At 46.3% G+C, this 26,262-nt stretch overlaps 1 protein-coding gene across 1 annotated transcript; it reads left to right on the top strand.

The window, feature by feature from the left end:
- Positions 1-25,810, top strand: SLCO4A1 (solute carrier organic anion transporter family member 4A1). Its single transcript, XM_062009211.1, has 12 exons — positions 1-63; positions 13,092-14,070; positions 15,112-15,202; positions 16,044-16,165; positions 16,871-16,982; positions 21,270-21,424; positions 22,113-22,308; positions 22,892-23,057; positions 23,654-23,826; positions 24,177-24,241; positions 24,781-24,929; positions 25,661-25,810. The coding sequence occupies exons 2-12, from the start codon at positions 13,245-13,247 to the stop codon at positions 25,808-25,810; spliced, it is 2,205 nt and encodes a 734-aa protein (XP_061865195.1). The 5' UTR covers positions 1-63; positions 13,092-13,244.
- Positions 25,811-26,262: the final 452 nt, after the last annotated feature.

The following is a 26,262-nucleotide window of genomic DNA, read 5'->3' as shown; positions in this document are numbered from 1 at the left end:
CGGCGGGGGCCGGGGAGTGCGGGGGCAGCGGGCGGGAGGCGGCGGCGGCGGCGCTGGCGGCAGGTACCGGCGCCAGGCGGAGGGGATGGGGAGGAACCGGGTCGGTACCGCGCGGGGAGGGCTTCCTGGGTCGGTTCTGTCGCAAACACGTGTCGGGACGTACCGGGCGGTGCCGCACGTGTCGGCGGGAGCGGCGCGGGGAGCCCCGAGGAGGCGGTGATGGGCGCGGGTACCCGCGGGAGGATGGAAAGCCTCGAGATGGGGCTGGCGGCGGCAGCGGGGTGAAGGGGGGTCGGGGCTGGGGTGAAGCGGTTCGGTACCTGGTGCCACGCAGGGCTCCAGCCTCGGAGCGTGCGGGCTTTTGTGTGGAGTCGGTGGCTTGATGGGAAAAGCCTGTAGTGCGTAAAAAGGGAGAAAAGAGTCACCAAAATAGCCAAACTCCCTGGAATTTTCCCTTTGCGAGCATCACTTCTGGTGATGCTTCAAACCCAGTATTGCTACCTTGTAACTGAAAATCGTGGGAACTGTTTCACTGTGGTTCGAGGTTTTGGTGCGGTTTGGGCGGGTTTTTTTGTCATTCTATTGGAAACAAAAAAGATGCTGGGAAAAGAAGAAAAAGTAATACATTAGTATGGCAAAATGATCCTTGCAATAAGTAGATAGTATGCTAACATGGTCCGTGTGTCAAGAGGGTGGTAGCTGAAGTTAGAGAAGGAAGTAGCAGGCAGCACACTAAGCTGAAATCAGCGCACTGTCATCACCTGACCTGTATTACTTCTGCTAACCTGTTCATTCAGATGGTACAAATCAAAAGCAGTGTTATAATAAAACCCCTGGTTTTCAGTTCCAAGAGCTCAAAAGGCTCAAGTGGACATTTAACATGGGAAGTTGTGCTTTTTTTAATACCATTATCATATTTTTGGCTTTACCAGGCAATGTGCTACAAAAGTGAAGTTTGTGCTTCCAGTCTGGCACCTCCTTTTTTGATTTGTGGGTTCCTATTTTCTATAGTGCCACTTGGTTGTAAAAACACATGTTAAAATAGCATTTGAGGGGGAACAAACACAAAGGAGAACTTTAGTGTAGAGATGCTGTAAACGTGAGAGAAAGAATGGAAAAGGGTGAAATGTAGGGAGAGTGAGTCAAATAATGAAAAGGGGAGGGGAAACTAGCTATTTATATACAGAGATCTAGCCTACAGGCTCCCAAAAACGATCAGAAACTGCAGCAGCAGCCCTCTGTGCTGGGCAGGCTGTGAGGGACAGAGCACAGCCACCTGCCTTGCCACAACTCAGTTGAAACTACTCATTTGTGACAAGAGTGTCTGGGTGTGACAGCATCATTGGAAGCCCTGTGAAACATCCACTCCACCGATAGTGCCTTAATTTGCTCTGCACGTGGGGCAAACCAACAAAGTGACAGTGACCAAACTATTCAGAGTGACCCTGGGATGACAAATGAAATGGGAAGCAGCAGTTCCTACCAGGGTTGCATATTTCTGGCCAGAAAAACCAGGAACTACCTGAACAAGTGCTTACTAGAAACCTTTACAGAGATTAGAGGTTTGCAGGCAAGGGGGAAGATGGGATCAGCCACCAACAAAAGAAATATTTAGAGGCTTAGGGATATCTGCATCCAGCTGCTCAGTGCCCTCATGATTCCCAATGGCAAACTCCTCAGGGCAGCTTTAATCTTTTTGTGTGTGTGTCTCTACAGCACAGAGCATGCTGGTGAGGAGCCTGCTCTCCAATTTGGGGCTTTGCATTCTGAAGCAGAATGACAAGTGAATGATGGCTCTGCTTTACAGAGCTTATTTTGCTCACTCCACAAAGTGTTGATGCAAACTTGTTTTCCTTTATTTCATTTGACTGTACCATGTTCAGAAACTTGTCTTTGCCTGTGGGCATGGTCATAAACCACAGCAGAAGGTGCTTGTATGCTAGATTGCCAAATATTCTGCTTTACCATTTGGGTTTCTCATCTTCCTCACCTGTTTCCTTAACTTTCTGTCTCTAAGTTGGTTATTCAGAGCCTGAGGAATTTGTATCTTGCAGAATTCCATTAATGCAATGGTGAACGGTGCAAAAGCTTTGCAAGATTCTGCAACCACTTAGCAAAGCTAAGGGCTTATTGCTGATGGGTTAGTGAGATGCTGAGTATGATTTCAGGGGACAGCTTTCCCCTTTGGATTCTAAGCTTAATAACCTGAGATCTCAGTGTTGAAGCAGTGTGTGGGAGTTGTTAACCATGCACAGACTGTTTCTGATGTGGGCTGCCCTGAAACACATTGTTATTCGGCTCTTGCTTTCGATGACCACCCTGAAGTGTGCTGTGCTTCCCTAGTACATTAAAAAATGTCACTATCTTGGCCTAGGGAAAGGCAGAGAAGCAGAATTGGGGAGTAGTAGTAGCCCAAACCCCACTGTAGGCAGGAGTAAGGGCTCTGCCCCTGGGGTTGCTGGCAGCACAGCTCTCCCTTGTGCCTGTATTTCAGGAGCTTCCCCACCTCTCCCAACCCTCTCTAGCTGTGGGATCTCCAGATGCAAGATCCATTCCTATCCTGGAGCCACTCTCCCTTTTCAAAACTGATTTATTGCTAGACCTCCTTGTGATATAATTAGTTTTGTTCCATCTTGGCCTCGAGTGACCTCCCTGTGTATGAGTGGTGATGCTGAACTGGAGGATTTGAGAACAAAGAGTTTCTACAAACACTTTCTAGGGGAAAAAAATGCTCTGAGAGAGGTCAAGGACTTCATCTGCTTTATGAATCCCAGACAGAAACATCCATCCTACTTTGGTAGCTGTGATGAGTGGTTGTAGACAAGGACTCGGGGAGAGCCATTAACTTCAGTAGAGTTTTGTGTCAAACCTCTTGTTAGTACAGCAGAGAGCACGAGACGAGGTGGTGAAGTGTTTAATATTAACAAGGTAATGTTTTTCTAACCTTAAATCTCTCTTCTGGCAGAAGTACCCCTAAATCTCAGGTGCTGTTATATTGCTGCTATTCAGAAATGTCATTCCACTTTTAGATTGTAAATGAGCCTGAGCAATGGGCATATGTTAGTGGTGGAAAATACTCTGTTTATTCTCTTTTGCCCCATTCAGCAAAGTGCTGAGCCTTTCCAGCAGTTTGGAAATTCCTGGAGCAGTGAAGACAATAGTCCTATTTCTTTTCTTGTACTATTCCATTGGCATATGTATAATTACAGTAAAACTGCATTTGATTGCTGTTGTATATTGCTGTATGGCATAAATGATGTTCCATCCTGAATTCTCAGAGCTTGGCTTGGTTCCTGAGAGAGAGAAAATGAAATGCTGACAAGCTTTGTTTGACAGTTGTCCCCTCGTTTGAAGGAGTTAAGGAGTCATTTCCATGTTGAGAAAGCAAGGCCAAACACTTTCTTTTCCCAATAAATACTTTGACTTTGCAGTGTTCTGGCTTAAAAAAGAAATCCAAGAAAAAGTACCTTTTGGCACTTGTCTGACTATGGCTTCATATCTGTGAATTCGAGTGCTTTGGGTAGGCTATGAGAGGAGTTAATTTTTCTAGATGACATTAAGAGGTAAAAAATGTATGTTTAGATTCTAGAGTTCAGGTAAGTGACCCCAACCCATGACACTGAAACAAACAGGTCCCCAAAGCATCTGAAAGACAAGGGCTCTTTTAGATTTTTTTTGTTCCCTGTCAGCTTCTCCTCAAAAGCTGCACCCATCTTTTTAGTTTGCAATACTCCATATAAATCAGATTTGAAGACTTAAGTCAAAATTTCTTTGCTTTAAAAGCCCTGTAGCAAGCATCTCAGCCTTTGTGTCCTGGGCATGAGTCGAAGCAGCTGCAAGGATGCTCTACCCCTTGGCTTAGCTGGAAAGGCTTCTGCTGCCTTTGCTCCATGACCAATCTCATCCTGCACATCCACTTCAGCACAATCAAGGACAGGGCAGATGCCACAGAGCATTATGTTGGTGTAAGAATTCCCTCCCACCCCCAGAACAAAAGAATTTCCTCACAGTGCTTTCAGAGCAACTTCATTGTCTGCTGTGGATTGCTGGAGTGGATTCCGTCTCGTGTAGGATTTGGATCCTTCAAGGCAGATGTGGGTTTTCTGGAGTCCTCTGATCAACTTGGGATCCCTTTAGTGGTGTGTATTTTCCTTTTATTTGGTGTAAAACTTTGAGTATTTTAAGATGCTGAAGAAACTGAATTAAAGGGAGTAAAAGGTATTCAGCCTGAGGTACACTGACTATCTGCTCAAATATTCTTGGTTTAAAACACCACCAGTTTTCAAGAGGCAATAGAAAGGCTTCCATGTCTACCAGCACTGATCAGTCACTTTTTATTCCCTGGAATTACCTTTTCCTTTCTGTGAGTGATCTTGGGAACCCCACATGAATGCCTTGTGTGAGCAAATGCTGCTCAGGGGTAATCAGCAGTGGCAGAATCAGGCCCATCGTTTCTTAGGAAGCACCAATTAAAAGTCACTCCTCAGTGACCTAAGTCATTACTCAGTGACCTGGTCCAAGCTGATAACCAAGAACAAGTTTATCCTGCTGTGACTGTTTCTTGTAGCATCATGGTGGGGGCTGTAGGATGGGAGTGGGTCCTGACCAAGAGGAATAAAGTTCCTGAGACAGAAATGGAAACCCCACTATGCTGCTGCATGGAAACACGAATCACTTGAAAGCAATTTGCAGACTTCCAAGTAAATTTCTCCTGCAACAGCAGCTGGGAAATGCTGCAGTTCCACAGGTATGAGGAGAGGGAGGCTACGAAGGAAAAGTGGCTCCATATTGCACAGGGCCAGCAAACCCCCCTGAATTCCAGCAGATGTTTTGGGTTGGCAATGGGAACATTATATAAGAACAGTATATGCCTGTTTATTCCTTTATCTCAGGAAGAAACACCATTTGGCAGCAATTTGCTCCCTGGCAGTACAAATGAATTACTGACCTGATTGAGCATTGTTGGATGAAAGCTGTGCCAGCTTGGCAAGAGGGGCAGCTCACAAACTATGGGCTGTAGTGGAGAGTGTGCACACACTCCCTTCTCTGTACATTAGGATATATGCTTGTGTGGCATTGCTGTTGCACACTGAGCTGGGTTTCTTAGAGAAGCCTCTTAACGCTGAACAGTATTGCTCAGCATTTTCCCACCAGCAGCTCTCAAAGGAATTGGTGGAGATTCACCTCTTCTGATCAGTGAGGATTTCTATTTGCATGCAGCCAGCTGTGGAAGAAACAGAGAGCTGAGACCAGCACAACCAAGGCTCACCTGCCTGTTTGCAACCTGTTGTGCTTTGTGGTCATCTGGAGATTTTCAATGCTTTCTATATTATAGACATTTGCTGTAGCCACTGTGGGAACCTGCAGCATGAGGATTCTCTGTTGAAACAGACCTGAGGTTTCTAAGGAAGATGTCACTTCATGTTGGCTGCTTCTTCCCATCCTTGATAGCAGTGATTAGCAGCCTCACACACTGCCAACATAATGCTCTCATGCTCTGTCCCATTCTTCTTTGAGTCTGGGTCCCTGCCCTTTGTTTTGTGGTTGTAGATGTAGTTTGTGGTTGTGCTACTGGTTTGGAATTTTGAGTCAGAGAATGAGGAGAAGTCATCCCTTTGATCACTTCCTCTCAATTACACAAGGGGGATGTGGCCTTTTCCATGAAATCCCCAAGTACACCACAATGTGTTGACATCGAGGGTGTTGCATGATCAAATGCAAATGAACAGCAAGATGGCATTTGTGTTTATTCTAAGCGAATGAAAGACCATGAAGTGTGATGAAATAAGAAGTATGATCCTTATGCTTAGCTCATCTTTGGAGGGCAGATGGGAGGAGTACTTGGTGTCAGGAAACTCAGAGGCTGCAAACTCCAAGTCAGAAGTCCTACAGCTACATGAGCCTGTGCACTGGTCTTGTGTAAACCCCTGTGTGCCACGTCAGATTTGTGGTGAAAGGGTTAGTTTTGCACCTTCTGGCTTTGTGCTAGATCAAATATTGGTTATGCTGTGGTAGCCAACATGAAGCCAGAATAAGCTCAGGGGAATTTGCTTGACTAATCCAACAGAAATATGATTATTTGCCCATTGCTACTCCAGGTCATATCTGCAGTAACGGGGTGATTTAGTAACACACAGTGCTTGGGGAGACATGGCTCCAGAGAACCTGAATGTCATGATCTTGCAGTGGGCAACAGTGAGATAATAGCAATGACAAACTCAAATTAGGTACTAAACTTTAAACAAGTAATTAAGTGAGAGAAGTCCCAGTCTTAATGCAGGATGACTTCCTCGGGAATCACCTGAGATGTAGAGATGAGGGTTATTTAACATCAGGCTTTGCATGCCCTGGTAACTTCCTAGATGCTAATCTGAGGTTAACCTAAAATAAACAGCTGGAGTTCTACTGTACTTTGCAAAATAGCCCCCTTCAAGCACTGAGTTCATTTAAGTGCTATGGGGGAGGCTGTGCTGTTCCCCTGCTTGGCAGGAATCTCAAGACTAATACCTAAGAGGATTAGAGAGCATCACTGAATGTTAAACAAGATCAGGCTAAGTGGTGTGCACCAGTGAGCTTGTGCTCTAGGGGCTGTTTGGGGAAGCTATTACTTGCTGATCTGGAAAAAGAAGTGGATTTGGGTGGGAAATGTTCTTCCCTCAGCTGAATCCTCCCTGTAATTTCTGTGTGTCTCGTGCTCCCACTTAATGTGGTGTTTCCACCCTCTGCCTGTCTCATGGGTTCTTGTGCTCATTGAGGATGGTGGCTTGCAGGGTATGTTGATTATCAGCAAGATTCTTTTTCTGTAATGCCTTTGGCTCTTTTATTATTCTCTCTTCAGCTCTGTGCTCTCTGATTTGAGAGGAAGAGATGGGCATCCAGCCCATCAACACAGGGTTAGGCTGGAGAACTTGTCACAAAAAGTTCAAGCTAGAGGCTGGTGTTGTCTGATTGAGACCTGGTGGTACAGGACCTTCCCCAGAAAATCCACTTAGTATGGAGAAGAGGGGTTGGAAGGCAATCTTGTCCTGGTGAAAAAGTGAAATACTAAGTAATTTAGATGTGACTTGTAACCCCCTGTGTCCACAGCATGTAAAAGGAACTGCATGGAGGCTGTGCCCCACACCAAATCTCTCCCTTTACAGCACTGCATAACTCCCAGGGTTTCACAGAGGTTTCTTCCCATGCTGCAGCAGATATCAGGGATTTAAGATTTGTGTTTCATCTCCAAAATTTGATCTATTTGATTTGAAAGGAATAAAGGATTAAGAACCCATGAGTGGCTCTTCAACAACAAGGGTTTGTGTGAAACTTCCTCAAACCTCTTCTCACTCACAGTGTACAGAGGCACTGGCAGGAGGAATGTCCTAAGGAAAAAACAACTGGGGAAATGGGCACATTTCTCTAGACTTTTTTAAATGGTTGACAGTAGAAAGGAGTGGTCTGAGGTAAGGTATAAATAGTTCTAGCTCCAAGCATGATTGTGTTTCTGCTGCTGCTCTTACAACCAAGCCAAAAATAGACTGCAGGAGGAGTGCAGCCTGGTGTAATACATGAATTGATCATTCAGTGGAAAACAAACAAATAAACAACCCAGATGAAGGAGCTATCTCAATGAAAAGGCTGTTACCCAGCAGCAATGTGAGAGAAAAGCCTTTGGAAAGGCTTTGACTGTTGTCATCTGTTTTAAAGGAGGATGCAGCAATTCTGTAACATTAACACACCACCTACAACAGAAAGGCTTCATCTTATTGATGCCAAATCCATCTTTTTGCAGTGGGACTTCCACAAAGTTTCATGATATCATTTCTTCCAGTTTTCCCTTGTTCTTTTTACCATCACACTGATCAAAGCTCCTGCAAGCCATGGTAGATGTCAGCATTAGTGTATTTAGCTTGCTCTCAGCATCCTTGCCTTGTGTAACACAGGATGCTGCATTTTTTATATTTTGATTGCTTCTATCTCTAGATGCAGAAAATGGTCATGGCTCATGTTCTTCATTTGGGTTTTACTCGTTTTGTATCATAGAGGATTTGCCTGAATCTCCATCTCCTATGTGGAAACAAGGAAGGGATGGCTGTAGGAACTAAGTGGTACTTGCTGGGAAAAGCTGACTAAGGGCTTCTGCAGAAACATAATCCTGAATATTGAAATCCTTAAATGAGTTGAAATAATCCAAATGCTGGAAAATAATGCCATGCTGAGGGCAGGGCTAGATGCTGGGAAAATGCCTTGGAAAAGCCACAGAGACATTCAGCTCTATGGGCCATAATGGTGGCTGAAGAGCACAGTCCAGGGACAGCATGAAAACCTTCTCATCCTTGATCAAACTTATGGTAGGAAGAAGATATTAAAGCGAGAGTTGACATTAGGGAGAGGGAATTAGGTATTATAGCAAAAATAAAGAGCCTTTTGTCTGGATAATCTACAGTGGCTTGCTTAAATCTGCTTTGTGCATTGGCACTGCATGTTTTTAAAGATGGTCTAGGGCAGCTGCAGCCAATTGTATTTGCACAGATAAGCTGGAACAAGTCAGTGAGCTCAGAAAAATCTGGCTAGATTTATCTTCAAAGCATTTTCAAGCAGCTAATTGAAAATTATCCAAGCCACCTTCCTGATTTCTGGCATGTTAGTGCATTAATGTGCCAGTGAATGGGAAAACATACAAAGGTTGTGTGAGTGCTAGGCTTTACTATTTGGAATTTATTTAATTATAAATGTGTCCTTGCTCCTGTGATAATTCAAAGCCAGTTTCTACTGCTTTCTTCCATACTTTAGACTCCAGTGGGATTAATCACATAAGAACACGTGTCTGACAGGAGGGGTGTGCCAGGGTATTCCTGTAGCTTCTAGATGCCTCCTCTCCTGCACTTCAGCTGTCCCTACAGCACTGATGGTGAGTGCAGTGTTGGATAAATGGTCATCTGGCTACTCTTTAGGTGTGTTTCTCTTTCCTGGAGTGTTTCCATGTGTGCAGGATGATGCTGTTCCTGTAGGAATGGTTTATGAAAGGCTCCAGGCTGGTCCCTATGCTGCTCCCAGCAATAGCAGCAGCATCCTTGGTGGTGGTAAACTAAGAGGATGCTTTGTAAAAGCATGGTAACAAATGCTAAGGCTCATGCAAGGCTCATGTGAGCTGGGTAAAATTCCTCAGCTGCCAGGAAAGAACTCAGTGTTGGACACAGCCGGATCACCCTGTGCTTTCTTTTATCTCCCTTTAACTGGATCAGTGTCCCGAGGACAAGCTCCATTCGTGGGACTGAGACGTGGATTTATCTCACTCTTGAGAGACTTTCCCATTCCTAAACCAGTGAATGGATTACACTGGACCTATATGGTGTTTATCAGCTTCAACAGAAGTAATTCTGATAACTCTCTGAAGCCAAACTGTACAAGAATTCAGAATGTGTTACAAGAGAAATTAAATGTCCAAACCCAGATGAATTTGTCTCTTTCTGGAGTAACATGAGCTCAGTCCTTGGAGGTCTTCAAGACCCACCTGGACATGTTCCTGTGCAACCTGATCTAGGTGAACCTGCTTCTGCAGGGGAGGTTGGACTAGATGATCTCTAAAGGTCCCTTCCAACCCCTACCATTCTGTGATTCTCTATGACTTTACCGCCGTCAAAGTATCTGTTTAGTAAGGTCAGGCTTACTCTCACATTGAGGAGAATAACTAAGGCTGCCCAACACAGCCACTGAACACTGCCTGGGGCTGCTCATCCCTGGTTTTCAGGACATTTTCACTTTCAATCCTCCCTTCCTGATCCTTAGCAAGTGTCTCCATGTATGCCATAAAACTGAAAAGAATCAGGTCTGCTCATAAATCATAAACTGTGCTCAGGTCTGGAGAGCAGAAGTTATAAATAGATGATATTTACCACAATAATACCCTATATAAAAGTAAAAAAACCCCATAGAGTGAAAGGGAAGATGAACTGTCATTGGGCACACTTCAGCAAATGGGATTATTTTGCATGTCAGTTATGAGTTAATTTGTAACATTAATCTAATTGCAGTCCTTGGCAGAGACACAAAATATTTTTAATTGGTCCTGTGACTTATTTAAATGATCACCTGATGAAAAGCTTGGAAGCTTTGCTGTTGATTTAATGCTAAATATTAGTAGAGGGGGAGGATTTCATCACAAAATACAAATCATATGCTTTCATTGCCCTGCTGCTTTTGCTGTGTTGACTTGGTAATGTTGGCAGCCTGGAACCAGCTGTACAGCTGGAAAAAATCGAGTGGAAATCTTGCAGCAAAATGAGTAAATCTGTAGCTGGGAGATAATAGCATTGGGACTGATTCAATGTAAGCAAGAAATCACCAGCTGAGTCATTAAAACCAGAGATGAATGGGAAGCAATAAATGGATGGCTGAGATGAATAAGAATGATTACAAGTGCATGAAGCTGGTTGGGTTTTTTCCCTAAAGATTATATTTTATTCTCTAAAGTGGCATATGGCTCCTATGAAAGCTAATATTCCCAGTGAATATGTCACTGCTGGTTTATAAATACTTTAAGAGATTAAAAGCACCTCAGTGGACAGCACCAAGCAGGAATGGGCTTCCAGCCCAGCACCTGGCTATGAGTTGTTAGCCCACATCCATGGGGACATGGCCAGGATGTGGCCTTTGGGGCAGAGAAGGCTTCTGTGTGTGGGGAAACATCTGCTGCTTGGAGGAACAACTGGTTTCTTGCTTGGAAATGTTTCACCTTGGGTCTGCTGTTCAGTAAGATCAAGGGTAACCAGAGTTGAAGCGGGGGATGATGCGGTCTCCTGGGTCTGGCAGCCCAGACTCCTGCTACTTCAAAGAGAAGAAAGCTTCAGTGAAAAGCTGTACCTACTCTTTCCTGACTCATAAAAGATCAAACTATCAATATATATTGATAAAGTATGAAAGGAGATCTCCCAGTGCTGGTGAAGAGGCAGGAGGAGTGTTTCCTCCAGAGTGAAGGTGTGCCACTTTGGGAGTTCTTGGCTCCTGGTCACATCAGCTCACCAACAGGCTGTTTCTAGCTACTGACATCAGTGATAGCAAAATCAGTCCCCAGCTGATCAGCCTTCTTTCCAAGTAAAGTCTAAGGTAACATTAGGCCTCTGACACAGAAGGTGTGCAGCTCAGCAGTTACTGTGCAGGAGGCACAGCTGATTGTAAAGTGAACAGTTCTGCCCCTTAGAGCCTGATCCAGTCCCTAGTAATCACTTCTGACTTTTATAAAGTTAGAGTGCTAAAACACTTATTGTTTCCAATACTGCATGCAAAGATGAGAGAACAGACTTAGAGCTGTAAGAGTCATAAGAGTGTTGGAGGGATGAAGAAGTGAAAAAAAAGACAGCCTGGCATCCAAGGTGTTAACTTTTTGTGCCAACACATTTTGACAGCCTATCTTTGCAGCAAAATTTCAATGCCTGCACTTAGGTTTTGCACTTACATGTTACACAAAGCTATCCTGCACTGCTAAAGTAGAAGTTTCACAGAGGAGCCCAGTGTGGACCTGAAAATCCAGTAAGTACCCTTCTGGCTGCCAAGCTCACCCTGCACCCACACTGTCATCCATCGTAGAACACCTTTGGTTGGAAAAGACCTTTCAAATCATCAAGTCTAAGCCCTCCCCTCACACTGCCAAGCCCACCACTAACCTCAGCTCCAAGGGTTTGCAATATCTCCAGGGCTGGGGACTCCCCCCTGTCCCTGGGCAGCCTGGGACAGGGGTTGACAACTCTCTCAGGGAAAAAGTTCTTCCCAATCTCCAATCTAAACCTCCCCTGGAGCAACTGGAAGCCATTAAAATCTGTACCTGTAAATATTCTGTGCACTGTGCTCCCCAGACAGAGTAATTAAGATAGAATTATTTGCCAACCAAAGGTGTATCTCATTTGTTTAACATACCTTAAGGATCAGAGCTGGTGTAGCACTACATGTTTAACACCTGGATGTTTAACATTTGCTTCTGTATGTGGTCTGTCCCCTGCCCTTCTTGGGAGGAGCAGGACCTTGGTGCTGCTCTAAGCATCACTTTCTGCCAAGTCCTCCTGCTCTGGTGCCTGCAGGAGCTGCTGCTACAGGGAGGCATGTCAGTGCTTGTGCACACAGTTACCTGCCAAGCAAATGTTGATAAGTGTTTGTAGCAACACATGGATGAGTAGCAATTTCTTCACCAAACGCTGCAGTGTTCCCAGGTTAGAGCCACCTGAACATGGGTCACTTTTGGGAGGAAACAAATGTCCCTTTTTCCTGTTCCTTGCTGATGAGGCTGATTTGTCACCTCAAGAGGGACATTTTTATAGGGGTCTCTCTAAGAGATATTGGCAAAAGGCATTGGGAAATACACATGCTTTGGAAATGCTCTCTAATAAAAGACTCCTTTCCTAGCATTTGTGTAAAACCAGTATTCAAGGGGAGAGCCATACTGGTTTCATCATTTATAGTTCAGCCAAGGCATTTAAGGAAAAATCCTCTTGGCTGGTGGCATGATCAGGTGCTGTGATGCACAGGTTGAGAGAAGGCAGGCTGCATCCGTAATCAGGGCTGGAGTCAGCTGCCTCTGCCCTCCAGCTCCCACTCAAATGGCATGTAGTCTAATTAGTTATAGAAAGGATTTTACTGAATAGTTGTAAACAGATCTGAGGGCTTGGAATCAAATCAATCTGACTGTGGAAACTTTTCAGGATAATTATAAACTGTTATTGGCAGAAGGTGAAAGAGACTAAAGGACTTTTACCAGTGGGAAACTTGGAGCTGTGGGCACAGTTCCCCCTGTGCACAGGGGGAAGGAGAGGGATAGAGATTGTGTAAGTCCAGTGTCTACTCAGGGTCTTTTTGAGAGGAGGGATAAGGGGCTTCAGCTGGTAGGGAAACTGCCTTTAGAGGTGCTTTTTTTGAATACTCTGGAATGTTTAGTTCTTTTCTGCAGTGTTAATGGTGTCCCCATACCTGAGGTAGCAACAGCCCCATGGTGCATGGCACACATCCAGCTGAACTGCACAATGAAATGCTAATGCTCTTTTTACTAACAAAGAAGCAAAATGTTAGGGGTTTGGGCATGGCTTTATACCAAGGCACGTGTGAAAATTCTCTCTTCACAGATCAGAATGGTCTTGGCTCAGACCTTCACCATCTCCCTACTGATATAAGCACCGAACATTGCATCTCCTGGACAGGCAGGTCCCCGCTGCCCTGCAAAGCCACCCTGGCACCAGCCTCACCTCAGCCTGCTGCTCAGCCCTGCCTTCCCATTCATGGCCATGCCTCAGAATTCAACTGGAGAAAATGGCTTTTGTTTCACCCAGACTCTCGACTTCCCTCACTCATCTCCTGCTGCCGGTGAGGCCAGACGGACGTTGGGTGCTGGGAGCAGGCAGGAGGCAGGTGCCACCCCACTGAGCAACGGCACAGCATCCTCTGGAGCACCCAGCCCCTCCGACTCGTGTGCTGAGCCCCTCTGCTCCATCACCCCAGGAGAGGACGAGACCCAATTCAGCGAAGGGATTAAATACGTGTCAGCTGAAAGGGAGGAACTGGCATGTGGCTGGGGAGGGTTCACCCCAGGCTGCTTACAGCTCTTTAACACATCCAAAGGCGTTTTGTTCTTCCTCTGTGTGGCTTCCTTCCTGCAAGGCATGACGGTGAACGGCTTCATCAACACGGTCATCACCTCCATCGAGCGCCGCTTCGACCTCCGCAGCTACCAGAGCGGGCTGATCGCCAGCTCCTACGACATCGCCGCCTGCGTCTGCCTCACCTTCGTCAGCTATTTTGGGGGGAACGGCCACAAGCCAAGGTGGCTGGGTTGGGGGGTTCTGGTCATGGGCTTGGGCTCCCTGCTCTTTGCTCTGCCTCACTTCACCACGGGACAGTACGAGGCACGTTCGGCAGTGGAGGTGGGAGTCTGCGGGGGGAACCAGAGCCTGCCCTGTGCCCAGGCTGCCTCCAGCCTCTCCAGCTATAGGTTTGTGTTCATGCTGGGGCAGTTCCTGCACGGGATGGGAGCCACGCCGCTCTACACGCTCGGTGTCACCTACTTAGATGAGAATGTCAAGACCAACTACTCCCCTGTGTACATTGGTGAGTGGAGCTGGACCTGTGAGCTGGGTGATGGGAGGGGGAGCTGCTCCATCTGCCTTGGCACCAGATAGGACACGCTGAGCAGTTCCACAAGAGTTGCTCCCAGTCTTTTGTTCTCAATGATGAGCAAGGTGGTAATTGGAGAGAAGTGGCAGCTGTTGGGGTGGGTTGGTTATTCACAGGCAAGAACTGTAGGTGCAACTGGGTATTTTCACTGATGCCTCTTGCTCTGGGCATTGGGCCAGCTGGGGAGAGCCCTCCAGCATACCTCAGTGCCTGCGTGGCATTACCATCTGTGGCAAATGACCATGAGGCCATCCATCCATCCATCCATCCATAACCCCTTCGGTGCCATAGCACGGCAAGGACAGCCACTGAGCTGCTCAGATACAGCTGGTACAAAGCACAGCTAAGAGAAGAGGCTGAGTTCACTCTGCTTGGTATTGCTGATCACAATTGCTGAAGACTTACAGTCCCATTTGGTGAAATTGCTGAAAGGGCTGAACTTTCAGCAATTTCCAAATGTAGCAGTCTGCCCATACAGTTGTATCAGAAGGCTGTGCAGGGAAAGGAGGAGATCACAGGGAGATCATCAGTAAGTTGATGATCTTTTTATGGCAGCAAACCAAAATAAGTGCCATTGGTGCCAGGTTTATCATAGAGGGTTGTGTATTGCCAGTGGGGAGACAACACTGCTGCCCATCCTGCCAGCAGTCAGGACGTGGCAGTGGGGTCAGCCACGTCCCTCTAAATGTGGTTTTCCACTGAACCAGTTCTGCCTGCTCCATGCTAGAAGAATTCCTAGGCGAGATGCAAAAGTTTCCCTGGGACATAAGTGTGAGATGAAAAACCTGTTAAAACTGTCTGGCTTTGCTTCTCAGTGGCTTAGGGAGAGGGATGTGAGGTAGCAGGAGGCTGAGCATCCTGGATCCAGGAGGGAATTGCGCTGCTGCAGTGGGGCAGGGGATGCTGGGCACTGCTCTGCAGCATCCCTGGCAGAAATGCTGCTATTTGTCTAACATGGCTTGTTTTCCCTTCCAGCTGTTTTCTACACTGCTGCAATCCTCGGGCCTGCAGCGGGTTATCTGGTAGGAGGAATGTTTCTAAATATTTATACTGAAATTGGCAGAGAGTAAGTGGCTAAAAAACAATCTTGTTCCTTTCTCCTTTCTGCTATATGTTTCCTTTGGGGTAATAACAGTAATAATGATAACAATAATGATCTGGAGGCTGGGTGGAAACGTGCCCATGGTGCTCAGCAGTGTCTCTGTGGGCGTGCTGAGGCTGGAAGGGTGACTTGTGTTAGTGCTGTCGCTGGAAGCAAACTGCTGACAAACCTGTCAGCTTCAATCCTTCCTCACGCTGCACTGCCTGTGCTAATGAGGCTGCCAGCAGCAGGTGAATTTTTTGAATGAGTTCTCTGATGAGTCAATGCTACCAGCAGTGCTGCTCATCCTCCTGGTAATCCAGCCAGGATGCTTAGTCTCTCTTTGCTTCATAGTATTTGTAATTTATTCTTATCTCCAGGCTCTTTGGCAGGTAAATGGGTTAAAAGGGGGGAGGGGGGAGTCTTTCCAGAGGATGGAATGGGTTATTTCCACTACTTTTCTTGCAAAGGGTGGCTCTGTTGTGGAACAGGAATCATAGCAACCCTCAAAGCTCAGATGAAATGGGAGGAGGTGAATGTGTAAACCAGAGATTAACGGGGAATGAAATGATATGACGTCCCAGGCTCGTTGGGTGTTCTCTCCAGTAAGGCAGACAGTGCTGTGGTGTGGCAGGAGGGATAGGGGGGCCCTGGCATCCCCAACAGATCACCATGAGACATGCCAGAGCTTGATTTCCTTTGCTGATGTCCCCCCTGCATCCTCCCAGCCCCTTGACAGCTTCAACCAGGGGCAGCCCAGCTGTCCCACTCCATCGCAAACCCCCATCTGTCTCTCTTCTATCTCTTTTGGCTTTGCTCCTTACAGGATGGACATCACCCCAGAGAACACGCTGTGGGTTGGGGCATGGTGGATTGGCTTCCTTGGGGCTGGAGCAGCCTCTCTCCTCATCTCCATCCCCATCCTGGGGTACCCCCAACGTCTCCCAGGTACTTGGCTCTGCTATGGCTTTAGGGAATTGGGGCTGGGACTGCATGATACCCACACTCACCTTGAGGCTCACAACCTTGTGTACATGTGTAGCTTGGGGTGCAGGAGTAGAGGAAGAACTTCCAGTGTTTAAATTGGAATTCCTACATGGATTTCACCCCATGGCTTTCCAGCTGCCTGTTTCCCTGCTCCTCCCTTGCAGCTTTTGGTGGAGGGAGGATGTCCCATTGCATTTATGAGGAGCAGCTGAGGGAACTGGGGGTGTTTTGATTGGAGAAGAAGAGGCTCAGAGACCTTGTCATTCTTTCCAAGTCCCTGACAGGGGGTTGCAGTGAGGTGGGGGTCGGTCTCTTCTCTCAGGTAAGAAATGACAAGACAAGAGGAAATGGCCTCAATTTGTGCCAGGGGAGGTTTAAATTGGAAGTGAGAAAAACTTCACTGAAAGAGCTGTTAAACACTGTCCCAGGCTGCCCATGGATGTGGTAGAATCCTCATTCCTGAAGGTATTTAAAAGCCATGTCGCTGAGGTGCTGAGGGACATGGATTAGCGAGGCAATGTGAGGTTAGTGGTTGGACTTGATGATCTTAAAGGTCTTTTCTGACTGAAAGGGTTCTGTGATTCTCTCCCTGCAAACCCACTGCCCCAGCAACATCCACATCCCTTGTCTCACGTGCCCCTTGTCCCGTTTGCCTCTCATTTCCAGGGTCCCAGCGCTACATCGTTATGAGGGTGTCAGAGGCTCATCAGCTCAAGGATGGGAGCCACAAAAAAGCATCAGATCCAGACTTTGGGAAAACAGTGAAAGATCTGCCTAGGTGAGAAAACTCTCCCAAGGAGCCCTCCCCACAAGTGAGAGCCATGGGCCCAAGGCGAGCTCGCTTTCTGTGATGTGAGCTCAAAGGTTTTGCCCAGCTTCAGACATAGTGATGCTGTCAGGCAGAGCAGCTCTGACTGGAGGTCTGGTCCCATCGACAGCTGAAGGCTCTCAGCAAATGCACTGAGCTAGAAATTGTGCTGGTGATGGTGTGGGAGAGCAGGGAACAAGTGACTGATCCTGTCTGTGGTTTTCAGAAGCTCACATCCACGTGTGAAAATCCACCTGCAGTCATATAACAGGCTGAGTTTCACCGAGAGTGGCTTGATGCCAAGCTCTAAGGGGAAGATACACAGGTGTTGCCATCTCAGTCCCCCTCCCCAGCAGCATTATTTCTTCCTCTCTGTGTCTGACCTCACCTGGCCTGACTGCATGTTTTCCAACATCTCCTCCCCCTCCCCTTGGGGCTTTTCTTCCTTTCCTCTGTTTTTGCTTGCGCTAAATCCCTGTTTTGTCCTTTTAATGAGAGAAGAAACAAAAGCCCTGACCCTTAGAGCTCAGTGCCAAATCTGAGGAACAAGATATCCTGCACTGTACCTTTCAGTTCCCTTTCTCTTTTGTTCTTAGTTTCCTTTTTTTTCTATTTCTTTTCCCTTAAATCTTCCAGCCACATTTTATGTGTTGCTGCTGCTTATCTCTCCTGCAAAGCAGTGATACAGCAGCAAACTTCATCCCAGGGCTGCTGCCTGGCTCTGTGCATGGGCAAGCACATCTGCACCAAAGGAGCTTTGGTAGGAAATAGTTTAAAGGGTGGGATCCTGGGTGGGAACAAATGAGTGGCCAAAATATAATGTGATCTTTTAACCTGGAAAGGTTTGCTATGGGCTTTTGAAATCCTTTCTGATCTGGGATGTTTTGGGGGCTTGTATTTAAATGGAAGCCAGGGGAAGAGGTGCTGCTTTATGTACAGCTGGTGTGCAAGCTCTGGATATTACAGAGATGTCTGGATGTCAGTTTGTTTTGGTGCTTTGCAGGAGATTTTTCCTTTCTGTACTTCTCTCAGGACCATTCTTAGGAAGGAGTTTACATCTATGTATGACAGCTGCCCAGTGTGAAGGCAAACGTTCAGTGTTGCCAAAACCTGTGCTGCTGCCAGCATTTACTTCTGAGCTTTAATTGTGGTGTTTTGCCTTTGTGCTGGCAGAGGAGGATTGAAGCAGGTGCTCAGTACAAGAGTTTTCAGCAGCAGTCGCTCTGTGTTGTGTCAGTGCAAGTGCTCACATTGGTCTGAAACTCTTGGAGACTTGGTAGGAAGTTTACCAGGGCTTAAGGCAGTTTTATGAAGAGTATTACAGTGAAGAGATCTCAATCCTGTTATTAAATGGCATTCTTGACTGGGTGCCATCTTCCGAGGTCACGGCTTGTTCTCCTCACGGAAATGAAATCCAAAAGCTGCATTTCAATGATGACAAGGTTATGACTGAAACCAACACAAACAGGGCAGCACAGAGGGATGGGATTCAGTGCTTGATGCTTTTCCTCCTTACCTGGAGCAAAGCTCCCACTGTTTCTCAGTGAGGGCTGTCTGACAGCAGCTACAGAGGCAGTTCTCCTCCAGCAGCATCTTCTTTCCCCCTCATTCCTGAAGAACAAACACCTGGAGGTGGGCAACTCAGATCAGCCCAGAACTTAGTGTGGTTTTTGTTTGAAAGCAAAAGCCCAACAGGCTTTTGTATTCCCTGCTTTTGATTAATAGAAGGGAAATGCCTTAAAGGGTTGCTATTCTGGAAACCTGCATTAAAGAGGAGCTCACATCTGTGTGTGCAGCTCTTGGAGACACGTGGACCAGGCTGCAGAGCAAGGCCAAAGGACACAGTTGCTTTTGTTTTAGTAAGGGATTGAATGCTACATGTTTTCTCACAGTACAGACAGTAAGAGTCTCACAAAGATAAGCAGAGGTACTGATGAAATAAAATACTATTTCATGCCATCAGGTCCCTTCTAAGTGAGCTTAATGAATTGCTGTGTTCACAGTGCTGCCTAAGAGCAGAAGCTTACAGGAATGCAGCCCATACAGCTTAATCCTCTGCCCTGAAGAGACTTCTGTCTTAATTAGTGAGCTGAAAAGGTCTGATAAAATAGCATTTCTGTTTCTCTGGTTCCATATGATTGCTCTCATGAAGTAACTCCTGCTGTCAGTGCATAGGGATTCAAGGAGAAGACACACAGAGCTGTGCCAGGAGAGGAGGCTTTGTCCTGGTGAGCTACAGAACAGAGTTGCTGAGGATTACTCACTGGTGTGTCAAGCTCTGATCTTCAACATGAGAAGCTACAGTCAAAATGTCATTCCTCCCTCCTGGGTTAGGTGGTAGTGTGAGGCTTTGGTTTGTCTCGTGGCTTTATGGAAGCTTCTGTGTGTTTTAAGGGGAGGCTGGTTTCTGTTCCTGTGGGTTGTGCTCTCTGTTCTCTTGGTAGTGGTGTCAGCAGGTGTTACTCTGTGCATGTTTCCATTGACATGTTCTAAGATTGCATAAATATCTGTGTACCATCAATGACTCATTAGCTTGTGTTCTGTTACAGCCCAGGGGTGTGCTGGGCACACAGGTGTTTCTGGGAGTAGCAAGCTGATTGTACAACTGGTCCCAACATATACAGCAGGACCATTACATGACAAAAGAATACCTATGTGTGCCCATGTCAGTAAAGACTTGCAGGATCAGTCTTTTATAGATGGTGAGATTCTTCTCTTGGCAATGCTGAGCCTCCTCCAATCCCTTTGGCTGCAAGAACTGAGAACAGTCATGACTATTCAAGAGTTAAGTGCTTTCTGGGTGTGTCTGGAATCTTAGTGATAGCAATGAAAAAGTCTGTGTTGACTTGATATGCCATAACACCTCAGAACTACATCATCTGTCTCCAAGCAGATTAAATTACATGAGTAAATCCTTACTCTTAGCACTGAAAAGAGTTCCTCTGCAGTTTCCTACCAGCATGTCTAACCCATAACCTTTAGCAAACAGGCACAAAGTCATGCTAGGGCCAGGGCCAGCTCCTTTCTTTTCTCCTGAACTGTAAAAAAAGTGAAGGCATTGTACATTTCCTACATCAGCCACAATGTCTGGGAGTGTTTTCTTGCTAAGAGATTAGTCTTTCTGCTTCCAAATAAAGCACAGCTCAAAAGACCATTCCTGAAAAATAGCTTAGTAACCTAACTAATCCCAGCTGCTAGACAATGGTTCTTATAAAGCCCCCTGTAATCAAGGTGTAAGAAAGTGTGCTATTTCTGCCTTTCATCTTCTTTCTTCTTTTGGTATAATGAAATTCTCCACTTGATGTGGGTAAAATTGCATCAATCTGCTGCTGAGCCTCAGCACGTCTCTCACTCAGTTGTACTAAGGCAGCTTTTCTCTGATTTCACGTTTTCTCTGAAGCAGTAGGTGGGAAGTGGCTGTGCCTTTCAGTTCAGGAGCATCTCATGGCACCCTCATGGCTGCCATTGCCACGGGATGATGGGGTTGTGCCCGTCTCAGGAATGGGGGAAATCACATGGCAGAATTTCAAGCATGTTACAAAACGCTCCCTGCAAAGCAGCCTCAGCCCTCTCAGTCCAATATCCGAGATAGTGAGAGATAATTGAGACCATCCCATGTGCCCAAGGGCGTTTCTGTGTCTCTGGATCAACTTTCTGCATAGAAATGACACATGGCAGTTTTTTTCAGACTTATCTGTGGCTCTGCTATATCCCAATGGATAGAAAGGAAAAGGTATTTGCTCAACTTACCAAGCTTAAAGTAAAACTGTGCTTGGATTGTGGGAGAAAGATTGCTTTCTATTTTCCAGTGGGATATGAGGTGTCTTCAAGGTGCTTCCTCCATATAGAAAGGCTTGCTTGGCATTTCTCCTGAGCTGCAAAACATCCATGCTTATCAGAGACTGTTATTCTCTGCCACTGAGGATGAATAAAACCTTTAACTGACTGAGATTTGGTGAGCAGTAATGTATTGCTTCAATCTGGCCCTGAATGTTGGAAAATTAGCACTGAAATCATTCATCTCCAAGTCATGGGCACCCTGAGTGGGAATTGTATCACACAGCACTGGTGTCTTCAGCATCCTGCCTTGGCTGGTAGGACTCTAAGTGTAAGTGGAGAAACTCGCTACTCTCTCAAGCTACATGAGACTTTGGTGGGATACCTCCTCGTCTTGTGGTCCTTCTGACTTGAAGATAGAGGACAGACCTGAGAAATGTGCCACTTTGATTCAATTCCAGTATTGTTTGTCCTTCCCAGATCAGTACTGCTGCTTCTGAAGAACCCCACCTTCATCTTCCTTTGCTTGGCAGGAGCAACTGAAGCCACCCTCATTGCTGGGATGTCCACGTTTGGACCCAAATTCCTGGAGTCTCAATTTAGTTTAAGTGCTTCTGAAGCTGCTACCTTCTTTGGTAAGAAAACCAGGGTTTTGCTATGTTTTTTTTTTTCATTTTGCTTGCAAATGTGAGAGCTCTATAGCTCATTTAGAATGGAGACAAACAGTCTGAAGTTCATTTACAGAGCACTTATTGTCTTCAGACACTAGATAGGATTGTTTCCTGTCCTCATATCTGTAGCAAGTGCATGTTCAGAGCTGTGTCTACTGATATCAGGAAGAGTAGTGTCACTCCTGTAGCCATCTGTTACCCTCTAGAGGAAGGCAAAATAACTGTAGCCTGTTCTTTCTAGTGCATTGCCAGAAAAAGTTAATGTTTCCTTTAAAGAGGAATGTCTGAACTGGGGGATTTAATTTGTCAGCATCCTGAAGCTGGGAAGATCCTCACTTACCTGCCATATTGTAGGCTGGGGAAATGGTGTCCAACAAGCATTAATACTCATGATGTGCTACTCAAAGAGTCTGTTTTAAGATCTCTGGATAGGAAAAGCTGCCTTGCCAGACATTCCACATTCCTTGAGCTGTTATGGAAGACCACCTGCTCTTTGCTAGAGCAGTCCACTGAACTCCCACCAAGAAGCCACACAGCAACCAAGGGGTTATTCTCATACAGACACATTGCAGTTAATGTGTTCAGACATGAAAACTCTTTGCTGACACTTCTAAACTTGCTTATGGTGGGGGGTTTTGCCCCTTTTTTGCAGGCTATCTGGTTGTGCCAGCTGGAGGGGGAGGCACGTTCCTGGGAGGATTCCTCGTGAATAAATTCAAACTCCGCTGTTCAGGAATCATCAAACTGTGTTTGCTTTGCACAGTGTCAAGTCTGCTGGCTATATTCATCTTCTTCATTCACTGCCCTAACATGCCAATGGCAGGAGTAACCCAGATGTATGAGGGAAGGTAAGAGCAGTCATCCCATCTGTCCTGGCTCTGCCTGGCTCTGGTCAGGACAGGGTAACTCCAAATCTTTGGGGCTGGTGATAGGCATGTGGGAATGTGCTGGTGATGGAAGATGTCTGGGCAGTCTTATGGGCAACTACTGACCTTGAGACCCAGAATATAGATGTCTTAATTTTTGCAGCCAGTTGGAGTTCATGGAAGAGGCTTCCTCTTTAGTGAGAGAGTGGAGAGCAGCAGTGCCAGAGTAAGAGATACCTCACTCTTCATTGCCTTTGCATGATCTCTATCCAGTGGGATAAAGTAGACTAAAAGTGGGAAGTCTCCTCTCCAAAATGAGGTGTCTCCCTATGATCTGGTCCCTTAAACTCCCTTGGTATCTGTGGGAAAGAGAGATCCAGGGCACAACTCCTGTTCGTTGTTAAAACTGGGTGAGGTGAAACCCTTCCCTGGCCTGGCTTCATGCTGCTTGGGGATCCACTGCATCTCCTACTGTACCCTCTTTCTTCTTCCCTTGCTCTACCTATTTCCTCCTGGAAAAGGCTGTTCAATGTCTCCCCACTGACTGCTCCTCTGTTTCCCTTAGTGCTTTGCCTGGTGGCCACCTAAACCTGACAGCAGCCTGCAACGCCGAGTGTGGCTGTCTACAGGAGACCTACAGCCCTGTCTGTGGGAGTGATGACATCATGTATTACTCTCCCTGCCATGCTGGCTGCAAAAAAGTGTCTGAAAACCTCAGGAATGGCAAGAAGGTATGTCTGAAAGCACTGTGAATTAGCAAGTTAGGGCCACATCATCTTTGAGGTGTTTTGGCTGACTGCAGAAGTCTTGAGCTTTGCTGCAAATCAGTGTAAGAGCCTAGTGCAGGGTGGATGCTCTCAGGCACAGCTTGGAATGAAGGCAGAAGGTACTCTGAGCTCCCTCTGCTTGACTTCTCTCAGTGTGTCCAACTGCTTTTGCTTCCCTCTGGATCAAACCATGCTGAAGTCAGTGGTAAATCACCCAGGCAGCTGGGGATCTCCTTAGGTGCCTAATTCCTCCCCCAGTTCTTATTTTGGTCTTCAATGAACATGATGCACCTCCTCATCCTTCCAGCATGTCACTCTTAGAGACAAACTAAGGTTTAATGAAGGGTAATTATGATATTCAGCATTCAAGGACTGCCTGGCAAAGCTCATTTGTCTTATTTAATAACCTGTTTTGAAACAGAGGTGTCTCAAGAATGAAGCTTGGTTGCTGTTTCACTCTGCTCTGGGAGCAAAACAAGCTGGTTTCTAACCTCCTTGAATCTTTTTCAAGCTGTGACTATCTCTGTGTTCTCCCTGGCTAAATGATCTTTCTTTCCCAGGTCTACCATGAATGTAGCTGCATTGAGAAAACTCTCCTGCCTGGCCCTGGCTATGCAGAGGCAGGGAAATGTACCTCCTCTTGTGTGAAAAGGCCTCTGCTCTTGTTCTTCATGTTTGTGGTGATCCTTTTCACCTTCCTGAGCAGCATTCCTGCCCTGACTGCCACCCTGAGGTAAGCACAGCATTGCCCTGTCCTCTACCAGTGCTGCAAGAAGCCCCAATATCCTCCTTTCCCCTTTATCCTGCTGGCTCAAGCCATGGGGAAGGTGTGATGGGAATCACCTCATTACTGGCAGCCTGGAGATGTCAGGACTAACTCCCTTCTCTCCCAGCTTTAGCACTGGCAGCTCTATCCTCTGACACTTTATAGCAGTAAGGGGAGGACATTGTGCTGGGGTGAACCTCAGTCTCCAAAGAGGATGGAGGTCCTGTGCTTGCTGTGCCCAAGCACGTGGTGTTGTGGGGTGGGAAGATGCTGTGCAGCCTGGCAGCCTTCTTAAACAATCTCCTTTTGCTCCCCAGGTGTGTTTCTGACAGACAAAGGTCATTTGCCCTCGGGATCCAGTGGATTGTAGTACGAACACTAGGTATGGGACAGACTCACTTTGGCTGTTGGTATGGTCTGTTGGCTTTGTGGGGCAGATGGCAAACTGTTACCCTAAGAGTAAACCACGTTGGGCTGGAAAATAAGAGGACAAGACACATGCTGCTGAAAGGAGGATGCTATCTCTTGTTTGCTGTCATTCAGAGAAACCTAATTCTCTTTGCATTTGATTTGCAAGCTGAATGAAGGGTTCTGTAGCATGGCACAGGGAGGGCAGAGGAGCAATGTCTTGACAATGCATCCTTATTTTAAGAAAAAGGGGGCCAGAGGCATTGAAGCTTCTGGGTAAGTCTTTTAGCTCTTGTTCAACATGTAGTTTGGGACAGTGAAAAGACCTGCTGCACCCTCAGGTCTTGAAATTCAGTGTATTTTGGATCCCTTGTAGCTCTAGGCTTTGCAGGATGAGATTGCTGGATGATGGAGCTGCAGAGCCTGATGCTTTCCTGCAAACATCTCATATCCTGCAAGGCTGGTGCATAGATGTTGCCCAAACTGAAGGTCCACTCTCTTCTCTTCCCACAGGAGGCATCCCTGGCCCCATTGCCTTTGGGTCCATGATTGACAAATCCTGCCTGCTCTGGCAGGACCAGTGTGGTGAGCAAGGTTCTTGCTACGTTTACCAGAACTCAGCCATGAGCCGCTACACCCTCATCGCTGGACTGGTCTACAAGGTGATGCTGCCTGTTAACTCCACTCTGATAAAGCAAGCAGGTCTTTAGGAGAGACAGCATTTTGCTCTGGGATAGAAATGTACTAAATTGGGTTGTCCTGATCTGCCCCTCAGCCCAAATTAGACCCTCACTCGAGAGATGTTTTCAGGGAAGGCAAAAGCTCCATTTGCTTCTCACCAGGTAATGCTCCTCCAGGCACCATCATTCTCTTCCATCCCCATTACTTTCCAGGCTTACAGCTTCTGTTGCACCATGTGAAATATCTCTTCTCCTTACAGTTCCCAAAGTGATTTTTGCTGGATATAGAGTAAAATATATAACTGCAATGTGTTAGTAAGAGTGAGAGATGGCATTGTGGACAGGCTGTAAATATCAATCCCTCCATCATTGATGAAAAATAAGAGAGCTTATCTCTGCTTCTTATTTATTGGATGAAAACCATCATTTTAACTGCCCCAAAACAAGGACTTGCCCTACATTGTAATGTCTAGCAGTTGCTGTGATAAAGAGCCTTTCAAAACCCTTACAACAAATGGGCTGAGGCAGTGTGAGTGTGGGACTGAACAGGTTTCACTGTCCCATTGCTATGGGGCTGACTGGACTCAGATTTTTACCCCTGATACTGCATCATCTCCTCCCCAAAGCTTAATTAGCAAATCTCATCCCAAATGAGGGCTGAGTGCCTGGATTTAGGGGGAGCAGAGAGTAATGGGGTGTCTTTGTGGTTGCAGGTGCTTGGAACAACCTTCTTTATAGTCGCCTGTTTACTCTACAAACCTCCCCCATCAGAGTCAGCTCCAGGCAGCACAGATGCATCTGAAAATGGCAACTGTGACCTCCAGGAACACAAACCTTCACTGCCAGCTGAAGAGGATATATAGTGCTGTACATGTGCAAGTGACTTTCTCACTCTCAAACATACAGTGAAGACATTGTGCAGTCCCTAAAGGGTTTTAAATTAACAGTAATATCACCTTGTTGTTTTAGTTGAAGATATAAATGAATTAACCACTGGTGTGCTTGCTAATTTCTTAAAGGCAGAAGCACAATTAAAATTGTGCTCTGATGCCATATGCAGATATTGACTTTTCTTTAAAGAAAGGGCTGCCATAGCTTTATTCTGTGTCTGTGACAAGCAAGGACTTGCCTTCTCCACTCGTGGAAATAAGCACCTGTAACTCCAATGGAGCACGTGGGGTTTAAACCAGCAGAGGATCTGGGCCCTAAGATCTCACCTGTAAAGTCAACTGTAGCAAAAACTTCTGTTGAGACTTCCTAAGCCTGAAAAGAGCCCTGCTGCTCTGCAGTCTGCATTGCAAAGAGGACCACTGGC

The sequence above is a fragment of the Colius striatus genome, chromosome 16 (assembly GCF_028858725.1).
Source record: "Colius striatus isolate bColStr4 chromosome 16, bColStr4.1.hap1, whole genome shotgun sequence".
NCBI lineage: Eukaryota > Metazoa > Chordata > Aves > Coliiformes > Coliidae > Colius > Colius striatus.
The sequence above is the reverse complement of the archived record's forward strand: the minus strand, read 5'-3'. Positions and strand labels throughout refer to the sequence as shown.

Excerpts from the sequence above, each read along its gene's own strand:
- SLCO4A1 (XM_062009211.1), top strand. The coding sequence starts at position 13,245 with ATGGCCATGCCTCAGAATTCAACTGGAGAAAATGGCTTTTGTTTCACC. Across the intron at positions 14,071-15,111 it reads CTACTCCCCTGTGTACATTG|CTGTTTTCTACACTGCTGCA; the intron begins GTGAGTGGAGCT and ends TTTCCCTTCCAG. Across the intron at positions 23,827-24,176 it reads GCCCTGACTGCCACCCTGAG|GTGTGTTTCTGACAGACAAA; the intron begins GTAAGCACAGCA and ends TTTGCTCCCCAG.